Below are 16,986 nucleotides of genomic sequence, written 5' to 3'. Positions count from 1 at the left end.
TCACACAGCTAGTAAGTGTGTCAAGTCAAGTGTCTGAGGCCATTGGTTGCTCATTCTTGTCACCCTTTGGCACTTCATGGCAGCACTCAAAGAGCTGTTTGTCTCATCTATGTTAGAAGCAGATGTGGTTTATTTTTAAACTTTCTTTTTAGACTTAACAATGTGTTTTCATTGTGTCCTTGTGTTAATCAATGTTCGTTTGCTTCCCTAGAGAGACTGCATGCTATAGGGGAATGATCACTGACTGACTGCTCTTAATTAGAAAACCCAGGTTCAATTCCTGGTCAGAGACATATTAGACATGCAGCCCTAAGCAAATCGCATCACATCTGGGAGTCTCAGTTACTTCTTCTGGTCAGTGGTGATGCTCATACTTTTTATTACCTACCTCATAGGACTGCCATAAAGACGGGGCTTTGCAAACCTCAAAGTGCCACAAAAATGGGTTATCCCATTATTACATTGAGCAAAAGCGATTTGGCTAAAGAGTTGACTTTTAAACCAGGAAGACCTGGTTTCTAGTCCCATCACTGACTTAGAGTAGCTGGATGGTTCTGGCCAAATCTCTTAACCTCTCAGTGCTCTAGGTAATTCTTCAAAACTGTTACATTGCAAAAGTGGTTCTGTGTGGTCAAGCCTGGTCATTGTAATTTTGAAGAATTCATATTTGATTTTTTATTATTCTTTTTATTTCACTTTGCATTAGTTCATATAAGTCTTCTCATGATTCTCTGTATTCATTACATTCACTGCTATGTACAGACTTTTAATATTCCATTATATTTATGTACCAGAATTTCTTTATCCATTCCCAAAAGAAGGACACCAACTTTCTTTCCAGTTCAGTTTTTCTGCAAATATCAAACAATTTGTCACTTAAAATTAATTGAAATTTTCCAATTAATTTATTCCATATTAAGGAACATTTCAATTGACTTGAACTAGAAAAACCAACATTGTAGAATCATAGAATTTAGAGCTGAAAGGAAGAACCTCAGATATCATCTAATCTAATCTTGCCATCTTAGAGATGACCCCCAGAGAAATAATACAGGTAGCCCAAGCCTTCTGACTCCTAGTCTAGTGGGGTTTTTTCCCCTGAATCATGATATTTTTTATACTTCTTTGAATAAGGACTTTAATGGGAAAAAAGTAAAATGATTAGAAAGAAGTTATAAGAAGGTTGATTGAGCTGTCTGAAATTAGAATGGGCGGCCTTCTGAGGTAGTGGCATTGGAGGCACTCAAATAAAGTTGGGACAGCCGTTTGTCAATAGTCCTTAGAGGAAATTAATGCTTAAGATTGTATTTGGGCTAGATGATTCCTAGGGACTCTTCCATATTTAAGAGTCTTTAATCCCCAGGTAATTTTTTGAGTAGGTATTATTAGGGTGACTCCCTTTTTGACGGGCTAACTCTATTTATTAATACAATTACTGGACCATGAGGTCAAGGAAATGTCAGGAAAGGCAACAGCATGGCATAGTATAAATACCCCTAAATTTGGAATTAGATCTTACTGGCCATGTGATCTAAGGCAAATTACTTTAATTGCTGAGTTTCAGTTTCTTTATCTGTAAAATGAGGGAGTTAGGCTAGGCCAAGGGTTTTAACCTGCAGTTCATGAGTCTTTTTTTTTAACTGTTGCTATTTTGAGAGCTGTATTTCAATAGAATCCATTTCCTTTGTAAACCCACATATGTTTTATGCATTTAAAAATTCATTCTGAGAGAGGATCAGTAGGTTTAATCAGACTCTCAATTCCAGTTCAGTTCAGTTCATTACTATCCCAGAATGAACTGGCACATTCAGAAGCATGACCAACGTTCATCATCTGATTCATAGGCCTGTTGCCCTGAGACAAAGCTGTGACAGTCCATGAAAACAAGCATCATATCTCCCCTAAGTCTTCTCTTTTCCAGACTAAACATCCTCATTTTCTTCAGTTGGTCCTCATGTAGCACGAAATTAATGCCTTTCATCCTAAAATGAGGAGCAAAGAAGCGAATACAGCATTTCTGATGTAGCCTGATCAAGACAGATCACAGCAAAGCTATCAGCTTCCTGTGGACAGTATGTGCAGTGCAGCCACACATTATCTTTTCATCAAGTCAGAGGAAGAGGGTTCAAGTCCCACTTTGACACTATCTTCATGACCTTGAGCAAGCTCTTCTATGCCTCAATTTGATTTCTTGCCTAGATAATACAGTTGGATAGATTCTTCTTGATTAATAGATAAATGTTATCCTTGGGGGGAGGTTTCCAGTAGTGTGTCACAGGACTCTCTCCTTGAATTTGTCCTATTTAATTTTGTGACCATTGACTTAAATGAAGACATGCTTATTAATTTTGTAAATGATCCAAAACTAAAAAGAAGAGCTAATATTATAGAGAACAGTAAAATTCTAAATTGTTTTGACAAATTGGAACAATGATCCCAAACCAATAAGGTAACATTTAACAGGGATAAATACAAATGCTGCATTTAGGTCAATCAGTGAATTGTAGAAATATAGGATGGAGGAAACATGATTTGTCAATATTCCATCTAGGAAAAAAAACCACTTATGACTTTAGTTGACTTATAAGCTCAGTATGAGTCAACAGCTAGATACAAATATTAAAAATTAATTTTTAAAAATGCCTTGAAATTACAGAGTCTGCATGCAGATTGAGAAAAACTATTTGTTCTTTTTTCTTTCTTTTTTGGTTTTGTTTCTTCTTTCTCATGATTCATTCCATTGGTTATAATTCTTCTTTGCAACTTGACTATTATGTAAATAAGTTTAATGCGAAGGTATATGTGGATTACAGATCACATGCCATCTTGAATATCATTCAGATCAGGACTGAGGACTGTCTTGCTATACCCTGCACTTTCTAGATTGCACCTGGATTATTTTGTTTAGTTTTCAACACCATATTTTGAAATGAACATCAGTAAATTAAAATGCATTGCAAGGAGGCTGTTCACATTGATTTTAGTAGTTATGGAGCACAGACTTTGGAGCAATAGATGGAACATAACAAGGGGGAAGATTTGGAGCTGTCCAAGAATGGGTTATACTATCATGCATGAATTTACCTAAACTCTATTTAAATCTACTTACCTATTCAGTCAGTGTTCTAATGACAAATTCCTGGTGACTTTTTACCTCATAGAATCATACATTTAGAGCTAGAAGAAAGTTAAAAGGCCATCTAATCTAACTTCAACAATTTACAGGAAATTGAGGTCCATATAGACTAAAAGACTTGCCCAGGGCCATGCAGTAAGTTAGCAGAGTTGGAATTTAAACTCAGATCTTCTGGAGTCAAGATTGGGTATGTCAAAAATGTAATTGACCCTAATCCTCTATACCCCTTCATGATCTTAGTGACCAGGAATGGATCACATAATCATCTTCTCAAAGAGGAAAGACATCCTGGTGGTGGACAAGAGCCCTTCAGTAGGAAGCAAGGACCAGTGGGTTCTGGTCCGACCTCCCTACTAGCTGTATGACCTTGAAGAAATCCCCTAAGAGCTCTGTGGTGTCAATGCTAAATATCATACCTGCCTGGTAGCAGGGGGCTTGGATGTTACAAAGTCATGAAATCCCTTTGAACCCTAAGATCTATTAGGTTCCTATGACCCAGTCATATCATCATGGAGCATCCCTGGAGATAAGATGGCTTTAGGGAATCTGAATCTATTAAGTACCAGGATCTGCTTTTAATAATGGCAGGTTAAGATCATAGAACGAATACTGGGCTCACAATTCAGAGAGGGAGTTTCTTAGTCCTATCTCTGTTTGATAATTTGCAGACTCTGTAACTTTGGGCAAGTCATTTAAATTATAAGCTACAGTTTCCTTATTTGTTAATTGGTCTTATATAAACTACTATTAAGCTCACAGAATGGTTCTGAGGAATTTCCCAAACTGAAAAGGCTATAAAAATCAAAGTTTTTATTGTTGTTTTTGTTGTTGTTAATAGAATGTAGACTATTTTACACTGGCCCCAGATGAAAAATAAATGGGTTGTGGTATAATTGATAGAATGCTGGACGTAGAGTTAAGGAGGTTTACTTTAATCAGACACAGTTGTATGACACTGTCACTTCCTAGTTGTGTCACCCTATGTTAGCCTGTTTGTTCATCTGTGAAATGGGGATATTATTACCCATAATACCTACTTCATAGGGTTATTATAAGGAAAAAAATGAGATAATAGATATAATCACTTTGCAAATCACAAAGCTCTTTATAAATGCCTGTTGTCATCATCATTATTGTTACTTTTACTGCTACTAACATATGGAAATCTAAAACCATACTGGGCTGTGATTGTGAAAGTAGACACCAAAAGTCCTTCAGCCTAGACGCTGGGAGTTCTAGTCCAAATTGTCACTAACTAACTATGTGATCTTAAGAGAAAAAAAAGTTAGGTCACCATTCTGGGCTTTAATGTAAGATTATGTCATTGGATCAGATGGCCTAAAATTACCCATCAGCTCTGATAACAGTCACCATTCAGTTACTAAATTCACCGATGATAAAAAAAATGTTGCTAGGTATGGAAAATAGTAATTAGGAAACCTCGCACCTCTTTCTCACCTTTCATGAAGACAGTGAAAATGATCGATAATACCTTTGAGTTCTTGAGGTATCTCCTCTGTTGAGCATATGCCAAGGATTCTTATTCAGTCCTTCTAAGATACACAAGTTCATTTATATGGTATCTTCCCTATAAGCAGTGAGCCCAGAGCCTCCATGACACAGAGGATCATTTATGAGTTAGTTGTTGTGACCAAAACAATAAAATAAAATTTATCCCCTTGGGGGCAACCTTTTGGTTGTCAGTCTCTCTGAATTGTGGTCATAAAATAACAGACACACAGATTCTCCCTCAGCCTGTACCAAAAGTCATTCTCACTCAGTAGGGCCTACTAGAGCTTGGGCTCCACTGACATAGATTTTGAGAACCCAGGGCAACCTCTATACTACAATGAGTCATCCCAAGAGGACTCTATTTGGGAAGGCCAAGTAAACGTCATTTATCATTTATTCTTAAATGTTCTCCCCTTAAAAAGTTTCTTCTTGTTGTGGTTCAGTTGCTCAGTCGTGTCCAGTTCTTCGTGAGTCCATGGACCGTAGTATGCTAGGCCTTTCTTTCTTCCACTATCTCTTGAAGTCTTTCCAAGTTCATGTTCATTGTTTCTATGACAGTATCTATCCATTTCATCCTCTCCCCTCTTTTTCTCCTTTTGCCTTCAGTCTTTTCCAACATCAGGATCTGTTCCAACTAGCTCCATTTTCTCATTATGTGGCCAAAGTATTTAAGCTTCAGCTTCATTACTTGAATTTTCAATGAATAGCCTGAATTAATTTCATTAAGTATGGACTGATTTGACCTTCTTGGAGAGAGGGAGAGAGAGAGAGAGAGAGAGAGAGAGAGAGAGAGAGAGAGAGAGAGAGAGAGAGAGAGAGAATGAGAGAGACAGAGAGAGACAGAGAGAGAGAGAGAGAGAGAGAGAGGGAGAGAGTCAAAGGACTCTCAAAAATCTTCTCCAGCACCACAATTTGAAGGTGTCAGTTCTGCAGTTCTGCGGTGCTCAGCTTTCTTTATAGTTACAGCCATACTTTGCTACTGAAAAAATCATGGCTTTGACTATACAAACCTTTGTCAACAAGGTGATATCTCTGCTTTTTAGTATGCTATCCAGACTTGCCACTGCTTTTCTTGCAAGGAGCAAGCATCTTTGAATTTAATTTCATGGCTGTGGTTGCTGTCTGCAGTGATTTGTAGCTTGTTAACTTCCATAAAATATAATGTCTCACTGAAGTTTTCAGCCTTAAATATTAATTTGGAAACTATGGCTTTAATTGTGTGTATTTTTAATATAGAGCTGGGTATTTGGATGAAGACCAGATGGAAACACTGTTGGCTCGAGCTCAGGCAGAAGTTCTTTTTGTTCAACACAAATTGGAAAATGATTTGAAGCAAGAAAAGAAAAAACTTCACCAAAAGCTAACAATTAAGAGAAGACGTGAAATGATGCAAAAGGTAATATAATGAGTGGACAGGATACTGAGTAGCTCCCTTTGATATATGATCAGCGGTGCAAATAATAACATTAAAGAAAACTGTCAAACGCTTATCCCAAGGCTTAAACAAAGATCATAGTTGGGCATTTCAAATCCAGGAATTTTCACTGGCTGTCCCCCATGCATGGAATTCTTAACTTCTTAGCCTCTGTCTCCTGGAATCCTTGACTTCTTTCAAGTTCCAGCTTATGTTTCACCTTCTCCAAGAAGACCTTTCCTAATCTCCCTCATTGTTTATGCCTTCCCTTCATTGATTACCTTCAAATGCATGTGTGTGTATATACATACACACATATATGCATATATATATATATATACATATGTGTGTATGCATATGTCGATATGTATGTATGTGTGTCATGCACGTGTGTATGTATATGTAATATGTTTGCCAGTTACAAAGCAAACTACTATGTACAAATAGGATAGGTAGAAAGATGTTATTTGTATATAGTTGTTTGCTTGTTGAGCAAGGACTGTTTTTTTGTTTCTTGCCTTTCTTTTTACCTTCAGCACTTATCATAGTGTCTGGAACATAGTAAGCTTTAATAAATCCTTATTTGTTGTGGACTAGATTCAGTCATGTCCAACACTCTGTGATCCCATTTGGTGTTTTCTTGGCAAAGATACTGATGGGGTTTACCATTTCCTTCTCCAGCTCATTTTTATAGATGAGGAAATGAGGCAAATAGGTTATGTGGCTTGCCCGGGGTCTCATTTCTAGTCTGAGGCTGTTTTTGAACTCGGGTCCTCCCGACTCTAGGGCCAGCACTCTATCTACTGTGCCACCTAGCTGCCCCAAATTTTTACTGGCTGACTATTTAGCAACCTAAGTTAATAGCACAAATTCTGGAAGGGACAACTTGACCTTCGTGCCCCAGAGATGGTGATCATTGTCTTGTTTAGTACATAAATTGTGACACATTATTAAAGTTCTTCTGATATATGGGTTAGTATCCACAAGTGTTTATTTAGCAATTATTCTTTAGGTAGGGCCTACTGTGTTTGTATGACTAGGTCCTAAGGGAGAGAGAAAATTTAGATTAGACACGGTTAATTCAATTTAAACAAAACTTATTAAGTGCCTTTTCTTAAGTTCAGCACTGTTCTTAAGTTCTGAGGGAAATACAAGCATTTCATAAGATTTATCTCATGTAGTATGTTGAATGGTGGAAGGCATAGAAAGCAAGCCTGGGAGTCTGGAAGACCAAGGTCCAAGTACCACCTCTGGCTTATACTAGCTTTGTGACCCTGCAAAGCCCACTTAATCACTCACTGTCCAAGGCAAAGGTCTAAGACTATAAGTTAGAGATGAATTTCTGATCTGCATCTGAGAAGAGAATTTCTACACCAGGAGTTTCCTTATCAGATGAAATTATAGGTCTAGACCAAAAAAAGTCATCTAATTAAATTCAGCTAATATATTATTAATTTGTTATCTATTGTGTGCAGAGCAGTGAGATACAGGGTGTCTCAAAAATCTTAGTGCCATTTTAAGCTTTATTAGTTTAGAACTGCATTAAAATTTTTGGGACACCCGTGTATAAAGTGTGAATAAGATGTAGTTAATACAATTGAATTCAGCAGACATTTATTAAGTACCCATTGGATGCAGAATCTTACACTAGTGCCTGGAATTTAGCAAAAACTCAACCCTTGACCTAGTCTAAGACGGCGATAAGACACCAGCCCAGGTACCTAATGTTTTAAAAGTTAAATGCATCATTAGAATGACTGAGGTATGGGATGCTGAATAGAAGGGGGTTGTTTTCATTAATATGGTGCTAAAGAAGTTTCCACTGAGGATTTCAGGCAACTTGCCCCATACAAAGTGAGCCTTCCTTGGGTCATCTGAAATTCGAGCAGTGATGCTGATCTATGATTCCACAAATCTGGAGCATAGAAAAGGGAGTAATGTATTCAAAGCAATTACTTTACTTTATGCAAAAATGCCCAATTAAGCAATTTAGATTCTTGCATGCATATTTCTGTGAAATGAACCTGCTGTGTAAATTGACAGATCAAACTAGCTGTCTATACAAGTGAAAATTATTAAGGCTTTTCATGGACGGCAAAAGCTTTTTGGTTACGTCAATCATACCCAGACAGCTTTGAGAGAAAGGCTAAAATTCCTTTCAGAGGCCTTCATTACAGTACCATGAGGGGCCTTATTTCAACCTAGAAGAATCATCATGAATACTAAAGAATTATCCTTCTTTCTTCATCCTTGGTAGGAATTTTTTCTTTCTCAGGGAATCATAAAATATCAGAGTTGTCATAGACCTCAGAGGTCAGCTAGTCCAATTTGTACCCATCTGTTGTAGATTCCTCTACAATGTTTCTGGGAAGTAGTTGTCCAGCCTTTTCTTGAACACTTTGAGAGATGGGGAATTTACAATCATTCACGACAGTCTGTTCCAGTACTAGATGTCTCTACTTGTGAGGAAGGTTCTCCCTCTCCCCCTCCCCCTCCATCCTTTGCACCCAACACCCTCCACAATTAAACTGAATCAAAGACAACTTTCTTGTAATTTCCATCTATTAGCCCCAGTTTTCCCTCCTGACACCAAGTAGAAACATAATTGCTCAAACATTTGGATCATTTTAGCTTACATTTGTATAGCCTTTTAGAGTTTACAAATCATGCTCTTTATAACATCTTTTTGAGCGAGGTAGGAAAATACTTATTCTCATTTTAAAGATAGGGATATTGCAGAAGGCAGAAATCATGTTCCCATCCTACTTCTAAGTCTTTTCTTTTCCAGACTATATATCTCTGTTTTCTCCAAAAGATTCTTTCATTCCGTATTTTCTATTCATCTCACTAAACCTGCTTACCCTCCTCTGGACAGACTCTGGCTTGTGAAGGTCCTTCCTAAAGTGTGGCACCCAGAACTTTATACCACGTTTCAAATACAGTCAGATAAGGTGATAGTGAAACTATCAACTCCTAATACTATATATATATATATATACATATACACACACATACATATAGATATATACATACACACGTGTACATATACATATATAATATATACATACATGCATGTGTGTATATATGTATGTAGGTATATACATGTGTATATACATATACATACAAATATATACATATATTATTTGTCAATTACTAAACTTTTTGTCTGAAAATAAGAAGTGTAGATGGAAGGTCTAACTACTGCCATATTGGGCAGACGTACTATGGAAGATTCATAAAATGACACGGACAACGAATTACGCATGATAAGAAGGCATGGAAGGGCTGCAATCTGCGCCAATGGAGGAAGTGCCCACATTGATGACATCATGATCTTATCAAAGTCAATAATTGACATTGAAAATGGATATAAAGTGAGCCTCCCCCTTGAGGAATTTGTCTTAGACTTCATTCTGTGACTTTATCAGTACTTTCTTTCTTTACATAGTAATAAAATTTTTGTAGCACAATATCCTTCATTTCTTCAATTCTAGCCTAAATCATGACTGCCCCACTTCCACACTCTTATAATTACCCCTCACTAGTCTCTGTCTCTAGGCCACTTCACATATACTTAACATTTTACAGATTTTAACAAGAAGTCACACTCTTCAGCATTGCTTTGCTTGCGACCTTGCCATTCTCAGAAGGTGGCAGTTCTTCTCGGATACCACGTGTATTACAGTGCTTGATAATGAGTTTCAATGTCCTCCTACAATCATGTCTGACCCAATTGCTATCTCCTCCTGTCCCTGCTTGGCTCATACTAAACTATGACAACAATAACAAAACATCTTATTCGTGCACTTATTTATAAATTATCCTCTTTCTTCTTCTGCATCATAGGTTGTTCTTCTCATCTTTCTGACCAACTGGCCACCTTCATGAAACCCACATCTTTTTTTTAGGCATTTCCTCCACGCACCCATCCCAGACTGATCTCATCAATATCTGGTTTCCTCCTTTATTCCAGAAACTCAGTCTAGCCAACATATTTAAGTTCCTGCTAATACATGGCAGGATTGTGCTACATTTGGGAGAGGATACAAAGATTAACGTTAAAATTTAGAGGAAGAAGCAAAGGCTGCAGTGAACTCAACATCAGAGGGCTTGAGTTGAATTCTTAGCTCTGGCGTCTCTTAGTTGTGTGACCAAGGACAAATTATTTAATATCTCTGAGCCTCCTTTTCCTTATTTGGAAAAAGGAAATGATATTGCACTCTAATAAGTAGTGTTATTTTTATGAAAGTGCTTTGCACACAAAGTCCTACTTGAATGTGAGAAGGAAGAAGAGGATGAGGATCATAATATCATCATATTGTCATTGTCATCATTGTAGTAACTCTTGTCACAATGGTCAGTCCACATCAGATTTATTACATTAAGTTTTAGGAAAGACTCTGATAAATTGGACTGTTTTTATAAGAGAGTGACCAGGGTGATGAAGGGCCTCGAGATCATGTAACATGAAAATCAATTGGAGGAAATAGGGCTGGTTTAGCTGGGAGGACAAAAGAACTAAGTGGGCCGTGATAGCTGTTTTTAAGATTCCAAAGGGATAACTTGTGGAAAAGAGATTAGATTGTTCTATTTGACCCCAAACTAAGAGCACTTGGGTCTAAGTTCCCTTTTTGGCTTGATATGAAGAAAAACTTTCTATGATCCAGAACTGTCTAATAGTAGCATGGTTTATCCTATAATTTTAAGTAAAGGTTGCCTGACCAGTTAGGCCTGCAAAAATAGGTGAAATTTTTCTTTCTTCCCATATTAAGACTAGATGGTAGCTAAGGTTTTTTCCAGTTCTAAGATTCTATGATTCTATTAACAAAATAAACTACATGCCTTCTGAGATGAATACAGCACTACACACACATGCAAGAATAAATGGTAGTCTTTTTTTTTCCTTTTAATGAATAGTAGTATCTTGAGGGCAAAGGTAGTTTGCGACCATCAATATCTAAGATAGTGCTTGGGACACAATGGATCTTTCATCAATGCAATTGATAACATCATCATAATCCAGAATTTCACCAAGGAAATTTACGTGAGGCAACAAACATTGTCATGACCCATAATTCCTTTAGCTCCACATCCACAAGAAATATACTATCAAGAGTACATGGTTGGCCTCTTTGACATTAACCTCAAAAGCTCTGTGCTGTAGGAAATATAAAAGTTCCCCTTGTCCTCAAGGATATTACAGTCCACAGGGGTGGGGAACCTGCAGCCTTGAGGCCGCATGTAGCTTTCTAGGTCCTTGGGTGTGGCCTTTTGACTGAGTCCCAGTTTTACAGAACAAATTATTTTATTAAGGGGATTTGTTTTGTGAAGTTTGGATTCAGTCAAAGGGTAGCACTTGAGGACCTAGAGGGCTAAATGCAGCTTTGAGGCAGTAGGTTCCCCACCTCTGGTAGTAGAAAATAATTATAGGGAAAGTGCTAAGACATGGCAGAGAAAAATCAGGAAGATGGAAAATTACATGTTAAGTAACAGAAATTTTACAGATTTTTAAAATTGTTATTTATCTTTTCTAACACACCAGCAAAAAGAACTGCGGAAGGAACAACTTTCCATGAGGGATGCTATCAGAACCTCTGGAGAGGTTAGCCATTACTTGATCCACTGGCAGACCATGCTATCTGACCACAATGCCGCATTGGAAGAGCTGGTTGAAAGGCTTGACCATGATGCCCTGGAAGAACTGAAGACCTTAAACCAAGGTCTTACTAAGAAAGCGACTGACGAGCTGAGACGCATCCAGAATGGGGTGGTGACGCAAGAGCTCCTCAAACTCAATGTACCCTGGCTCTTCTTGCAGCAGATCCTAGAAGAACACAGCAAAGAGATGGCTGCTCACACTGAGCAGCTCGAGGGGGAAGAAAGGGGCAAGAATCAAGATTACCTCCAGAACATGAAGCAAAATCTGAATGATGAACTGGAGAGAGATGTGGCAGAACAGAAGGAGTTAAGGCATTGGGAACAGCTGGTATTCATGTGAGTGTCTAGATGGTTGGTTTTCTTAGTAGCAATGTCTAAAAAGTGAAGTTGTTCCACATCAGCATGTACAATCACAAACATGTTTTAAGTACCTACTATGTGCAGATCCCTGTACTGTGATGTGGGCATGGTAGGGGGGAGAGGGAAGATTAGGTAAGACAAAGCCTCTGCTCTTAGAGAACCTACAGTCTAGGAGGAAGATAAAACTTGAACACATATAAATATCATATACAATATTATTTGTTAAGTGCCTAAGAGGTCTAAAACAAAATTATGTGTGAGCTGAAAGAAAGGTCATTAGAGCTTTGATCAGAGTAGACTTTATAGAACAAATGGCATCTGAGTTGGGCTTTCTAGGTTAGGTTGTGAGCTAGAAAACTCAATCCAAGCCAGAACTGATAATGAAATTTGAAATGCAGTGTTTTAGAGCCACATTGGAATCTCATCCCCAGACCTGCTACTACAGCTGATTCCCCTTAGTAAAGGGCGTACAATCTTTCCACATAGGGCCATCTTGCCAGACTGTTCCATAAGCAACACAGATAATAATTCTTTTTCTACCCTCATCCTATTCACTTGCATGCTTCATAGAAGGGAATGGAAGAACTCCCTGATAGTAAAGACTACATTGATTTTATTTGTTGTGTTTCCCTGTCCTGGCACAGTGCTTTCCAATGCAGGTGCTTAATGAATGTTTGTTTTATTATAAAAAAAAGAAGTAAACAAATAAAGGCTGGGCAGGAATTTCAATAGGTGAGGATGGGGAGGGAAAACACAGCAGGCATAGGGAACTCCTTGAGCAAAGGGATAGGAAGGATAGGAGAATGCAGCAGAGAATAGCCCAGTTTGGCTGGAACGTAGAAAGCATTGGAAAGAAGTGTATGAAATGAGGCAGGAAATATATGATAGCACCAAATAAAAGCAGCTAGGAGGTAAAGCAGATAGAGCAATGGACCCAGGGGCAGAAAACCCAAATTCGAGTCTGGCCTGAGACAATCACTAGCTGGGTGCCCCTGGGCAAGTCGCATGGGCTTCTGTCCATTTCAGTGCCCTCATTTTTGCAATGGGGATAAAAACAGGACCTTACTACCAGGGTTGTTGTAAGGATAAACTGAGATAACGTATTATAAACTGATAACATAATGCGCTTTGAAAACCTTGAAGTGATATATGTATATGTGTGTGTGTATACACACACATATACATATATATTTATTTATGCATACTCTTATTGTTGTGGAGGGCTTAAATCCGGTTCTTTAAGCATGAGTTTAGGAATTAAGCAATATTTTCATCTTTCTTCCAGAGACTTTCTTTCTGATGGTGAACAAGTCTTTTAATTATTCTTCATCACCTGCCCTTTGAGGCAACTGGTGGTTCAGTAGATAGGGTTTTGGGGCTGGAGTCAGGAAGATCTGAGGTCAAATATGGCCCCAGAGAGGTGGTAACTGCGTAACCTTGGGTAGGTCACTTAGCCTCTGTTTGCCTCAGTTTTCTTAACTGCAAAATGGAGGTAATAATAACATTTACCTTCTCAGGATCATTGATTGTATGGATCCAATGAAATCATATATGTGAAGTACTTAGCACAGTGCCTGGCACGTAGTAGGTATTTAATAAGTGCTTTTTTTCCTTCCTTCCAGTCTGACTTCCTTCTTCCCTTTCTCCCTTCCCTAGTATATAAAATCTATTACATATACCTTGTACATTCTAATGTATTTACTTGCAGGTTGTTCTAAGGATTAACTGAGATAATAGATTATAAATTGATAACATAATGCACTTTGAAAACCTTGAAGTGCTATACATACTTGTGTGTGTGTGTATGTGTGTGTGCATACACATACCTATACATACTTATGTATTTACGTGTGCTATTATTATTGTGGAGGGCTTAAATCTGGTTCTTTAAGCATGAGTAGGGGAAAGTATGAAATTGAATAAGACTAAAAGAAACAAACACAAAGGATGGAAAAATCAGATAGTGCTTTTAAATCCATCGTCTGACTTCCTAAGCCACATGGGAAATCAATCTCATGATTTATAGTCACATTATAAAAATAGCAACAATATTCCTTCATTCAATAGGCATTTATTAAGTACCTTCTGTATGCTAGACATTATGCTAAGCAGTGAGAATATCTAGCTAAAAACTAGTTAATATCTAATTATAATAGCTAATATCTAGTTAAAAACTAAACTAGTAAGAATAATGAAAAGAAAAACTAGTCCATGCTCTTGGAAAGATTATATTCTATTGGTGGAGGAAGGGAACAAGAATTTATTAACTGCCCAATATGTGCCAGGTACCATGCTAAGCACTTTACAAATATTATTTCATTTGATCCTCACAATGACTCTGTGAAGTAGGTATTGTTATTATCCCCATTTTACAGTTGAGGAAACTGAAGCAAACAGGGTTAAGTGACTTGTCCAGGGTCATACAGCCAGTAAGTATATGAGATGAATTTGTACTCAGGAAAATATTCCTGACTCCAGGCCCAGCATTTTATCCACTACAATACCTGGTTGCCTCATAAGGGTTGCTAAAGAGTCCTTGAAGAAATGTTTTGTTTTGCTTTTGGTTTTTTGTGCGTATTTGTGTGTATGTGTGTATGTACACACACTCACACATGCATATTATATACATATACATATATATATATATATATATTTACACACATACACAACTATTTTCATACTGTTTACTAAGCATGCAAAATGGCAAAGAAAAGGATTTAATTCTAAACACATGCATGAAGTACATACTCTGTGTAAAGTCCTGTGCTAGGCATGGAGGTAGTGGGGGTGGTGTGGGGGGCGATATAGGGGAGAAAATGACAGAATTAGGGGGAGATATTGAGAGATGAATAAAACATGGTCTCAGACTTGTGGAGCCCGTACTCTAATAATTAATATAATGAATAGCCTTGGTACTGTCTTGCTTAGTATTTATACTAACTGCTTGGTGATGTGTTTAACCAATGTAAACTTGACAATGAAAATGGAATTATAGCCAATATGTTAGGCTGGACATGGCCTTAATAAACTATAATGGCCTCATTGGGCTGCAATATGGACAGAAAACCAATAAGATTTAGATTTAATGGGGCTAAATGCAAATGTTTTTCATTTTGGTTCTGAAAAATATAGAAATACAAATCCCAGATAAGACAGGGGAGAAACCTTGCCAGTAGTAGGAGTAGTAGTAGTAGTGATGGTGGTGGTGGTAGTGGTGGTGATGGTATTGGTGGTGTTGTCATTGTCATTGTAGTGGTGGTAGTAGTAATGGGAGTGGTAGTAGTGATACTGGCGGTGGTGGTGGTGGTGGTGGTGGTGGTGGTGGTAGTAGTAGTGATGCAGTAGTAGTGGTGATGGTGGTGGTGGTGGTGGTAGTGGTGGTGGTAGTAGTAGTAATAGTAGTAGCTGCTAGCATTTAGATAATGCTTTAAGGTTTACAAAACACTTTATAATATTCTCATTCAATTTATCCACACAACAAGGCTGAGAAATAGTTGTTACTATCTCCTTTTTATAGATGAAGGAAGGAAAGGAAACATTTATTAAGTGCCTACTTCACATCAGGCACTGTGCTAAACACTTTATTAATATCTATTTTCTTGATCCTCATGACATGAGGAAACTAAGGCAAACAGAATTGCCCAGGGTCATGTAGGTAGCAAATATCTGAGGTCAGATTTGAACTTAGGTCTTCCTGAATCCATGTCCAATACCTACCCAATGCACTGGCTAGTGTTCCTAGATTTGGCAACCATTCATAGGAGGAAAAGACCTTAGAGCCTTAATTGAACACAAACTCAATATAAATTGATAGAAAGGCAGAGCTACTAAAACACTAACAGAATTGTGACCAATATTAGTATAAGAGTTGAGGTTTGTCCTTCATTCTCAAAGACAACCATGACATAAGGTTGATGATGACATGACTTGAAGCGGAATTTTATTTGAATGAGGGAGGGCTGTGCTTCACTTTCTCCTCCAGAGCCATATGGGTCCAGTGGCCAGATACAGATCAGGACAACTGGAGATGGCCCAGGATGCCCAAGAGACCTTGGCCCTTTTAAGCTAAGTCTTTTTAAGTTCTCACTTTGAATGAGGCAACACCCATTCACTGAATAGGCTTCTTTAAGATGTGAGTCAAAGGATGGCCCCTTTAATAAAAAAAAAAGTGTGAGGGGAAGACCCTCAGGGTTGCTGGCCAAAAGAGAAGGTTACTATTGACATTCACTCTGAACCAGGTGGGCCCAAAAAAAATAACCATTAAGTGGTGCTTGGGCAGGCAGGGCAGAGACTTATTGTTGTCCAAGCAATGAGCTCCAGAATGAATTGGATTTAAGGCTTGTTCTTTGAGAAAGAAATCTAGGCAATGTCTAGGTCAAAGAAGTGATAGTTCTGCCATACTTGGTCATTTCAAGTCCATGTCTGCACTACTGCATTATAGTCTAGGTAAGATGTTTTTGTATGACATTTGTCACATGTGCTAAATTAGAGGATGACCTGAGGAGGAGTACCAGGATGGAAAGAGTAACAGTTGAAAAAACAGGGAGTACTTAGCCTAGAGAAGAGAGCAGTTAGCGAACCTCACATTTTTCCTTGGGTATTCAAAGAACTATCATGCAAAAGAGGAATTTTTAAAAATACTCAGGAATGTAGAACGGGGAGCAATGAGGGGCAGTATCAGGGAGGCATGTTTTGGCTCAGCAGAAGTTTTCCAAAAATAGGACAGGCAGCCCTGCACATTAGCACATAATGCCGAGGATAGATGGCCATCTGTCAAGGATGTTCGACTTGGCCCCTGAGGGGAGAAAGAGGAACAATGAGGGGAAGTATAGAGAGGCAGAAATGGGCTGAATGTAAGGAAAAAAAAATTATAGCCCTGCTGCTTTGTGAGGGAGTGACTTTATAA

General features: G+C 38.1%; 1 protein-coding gene across 1 annotated transcript in view; it reads left to right on the top strand.

The window, feature by feature from the left end:
• The window catches only part of EVC2 (EvC ciliary complex subunit 2), a 194,187-nt gene that overhangs the window by 106,894 nt on the left and 70,307 nt on the right, over positions 1-16,986 (top strand). Inside the window, 2 exon segments of the mRNA XM_036762385.1 lie at positions 5,885-6,044; positions 11,605-12,056. Coding sequence (XP_036618280.1) covers positions 5,885-6,044; positions 11,605-12,056 — 612 coding nt within the window.

This window comes from Trichosurus vulpecula, chromosome 6 (assembly GCF_011100635.1).
Source record: "Trichosurus vulpecula isolate mTriVul1 chromosome 6, mTriVul1.pri, whole genome shotgun sequence".
Lineage (NCBI taxonomy): Eukaryota > Metazoa > Chordata > Mammalia > Diprotodontia > Phalangeridae > Trichosurus > Trichosurus vulpecula.
This window is presented reverse-complemented; position numbering and strand designations above follow the sequence as displayed.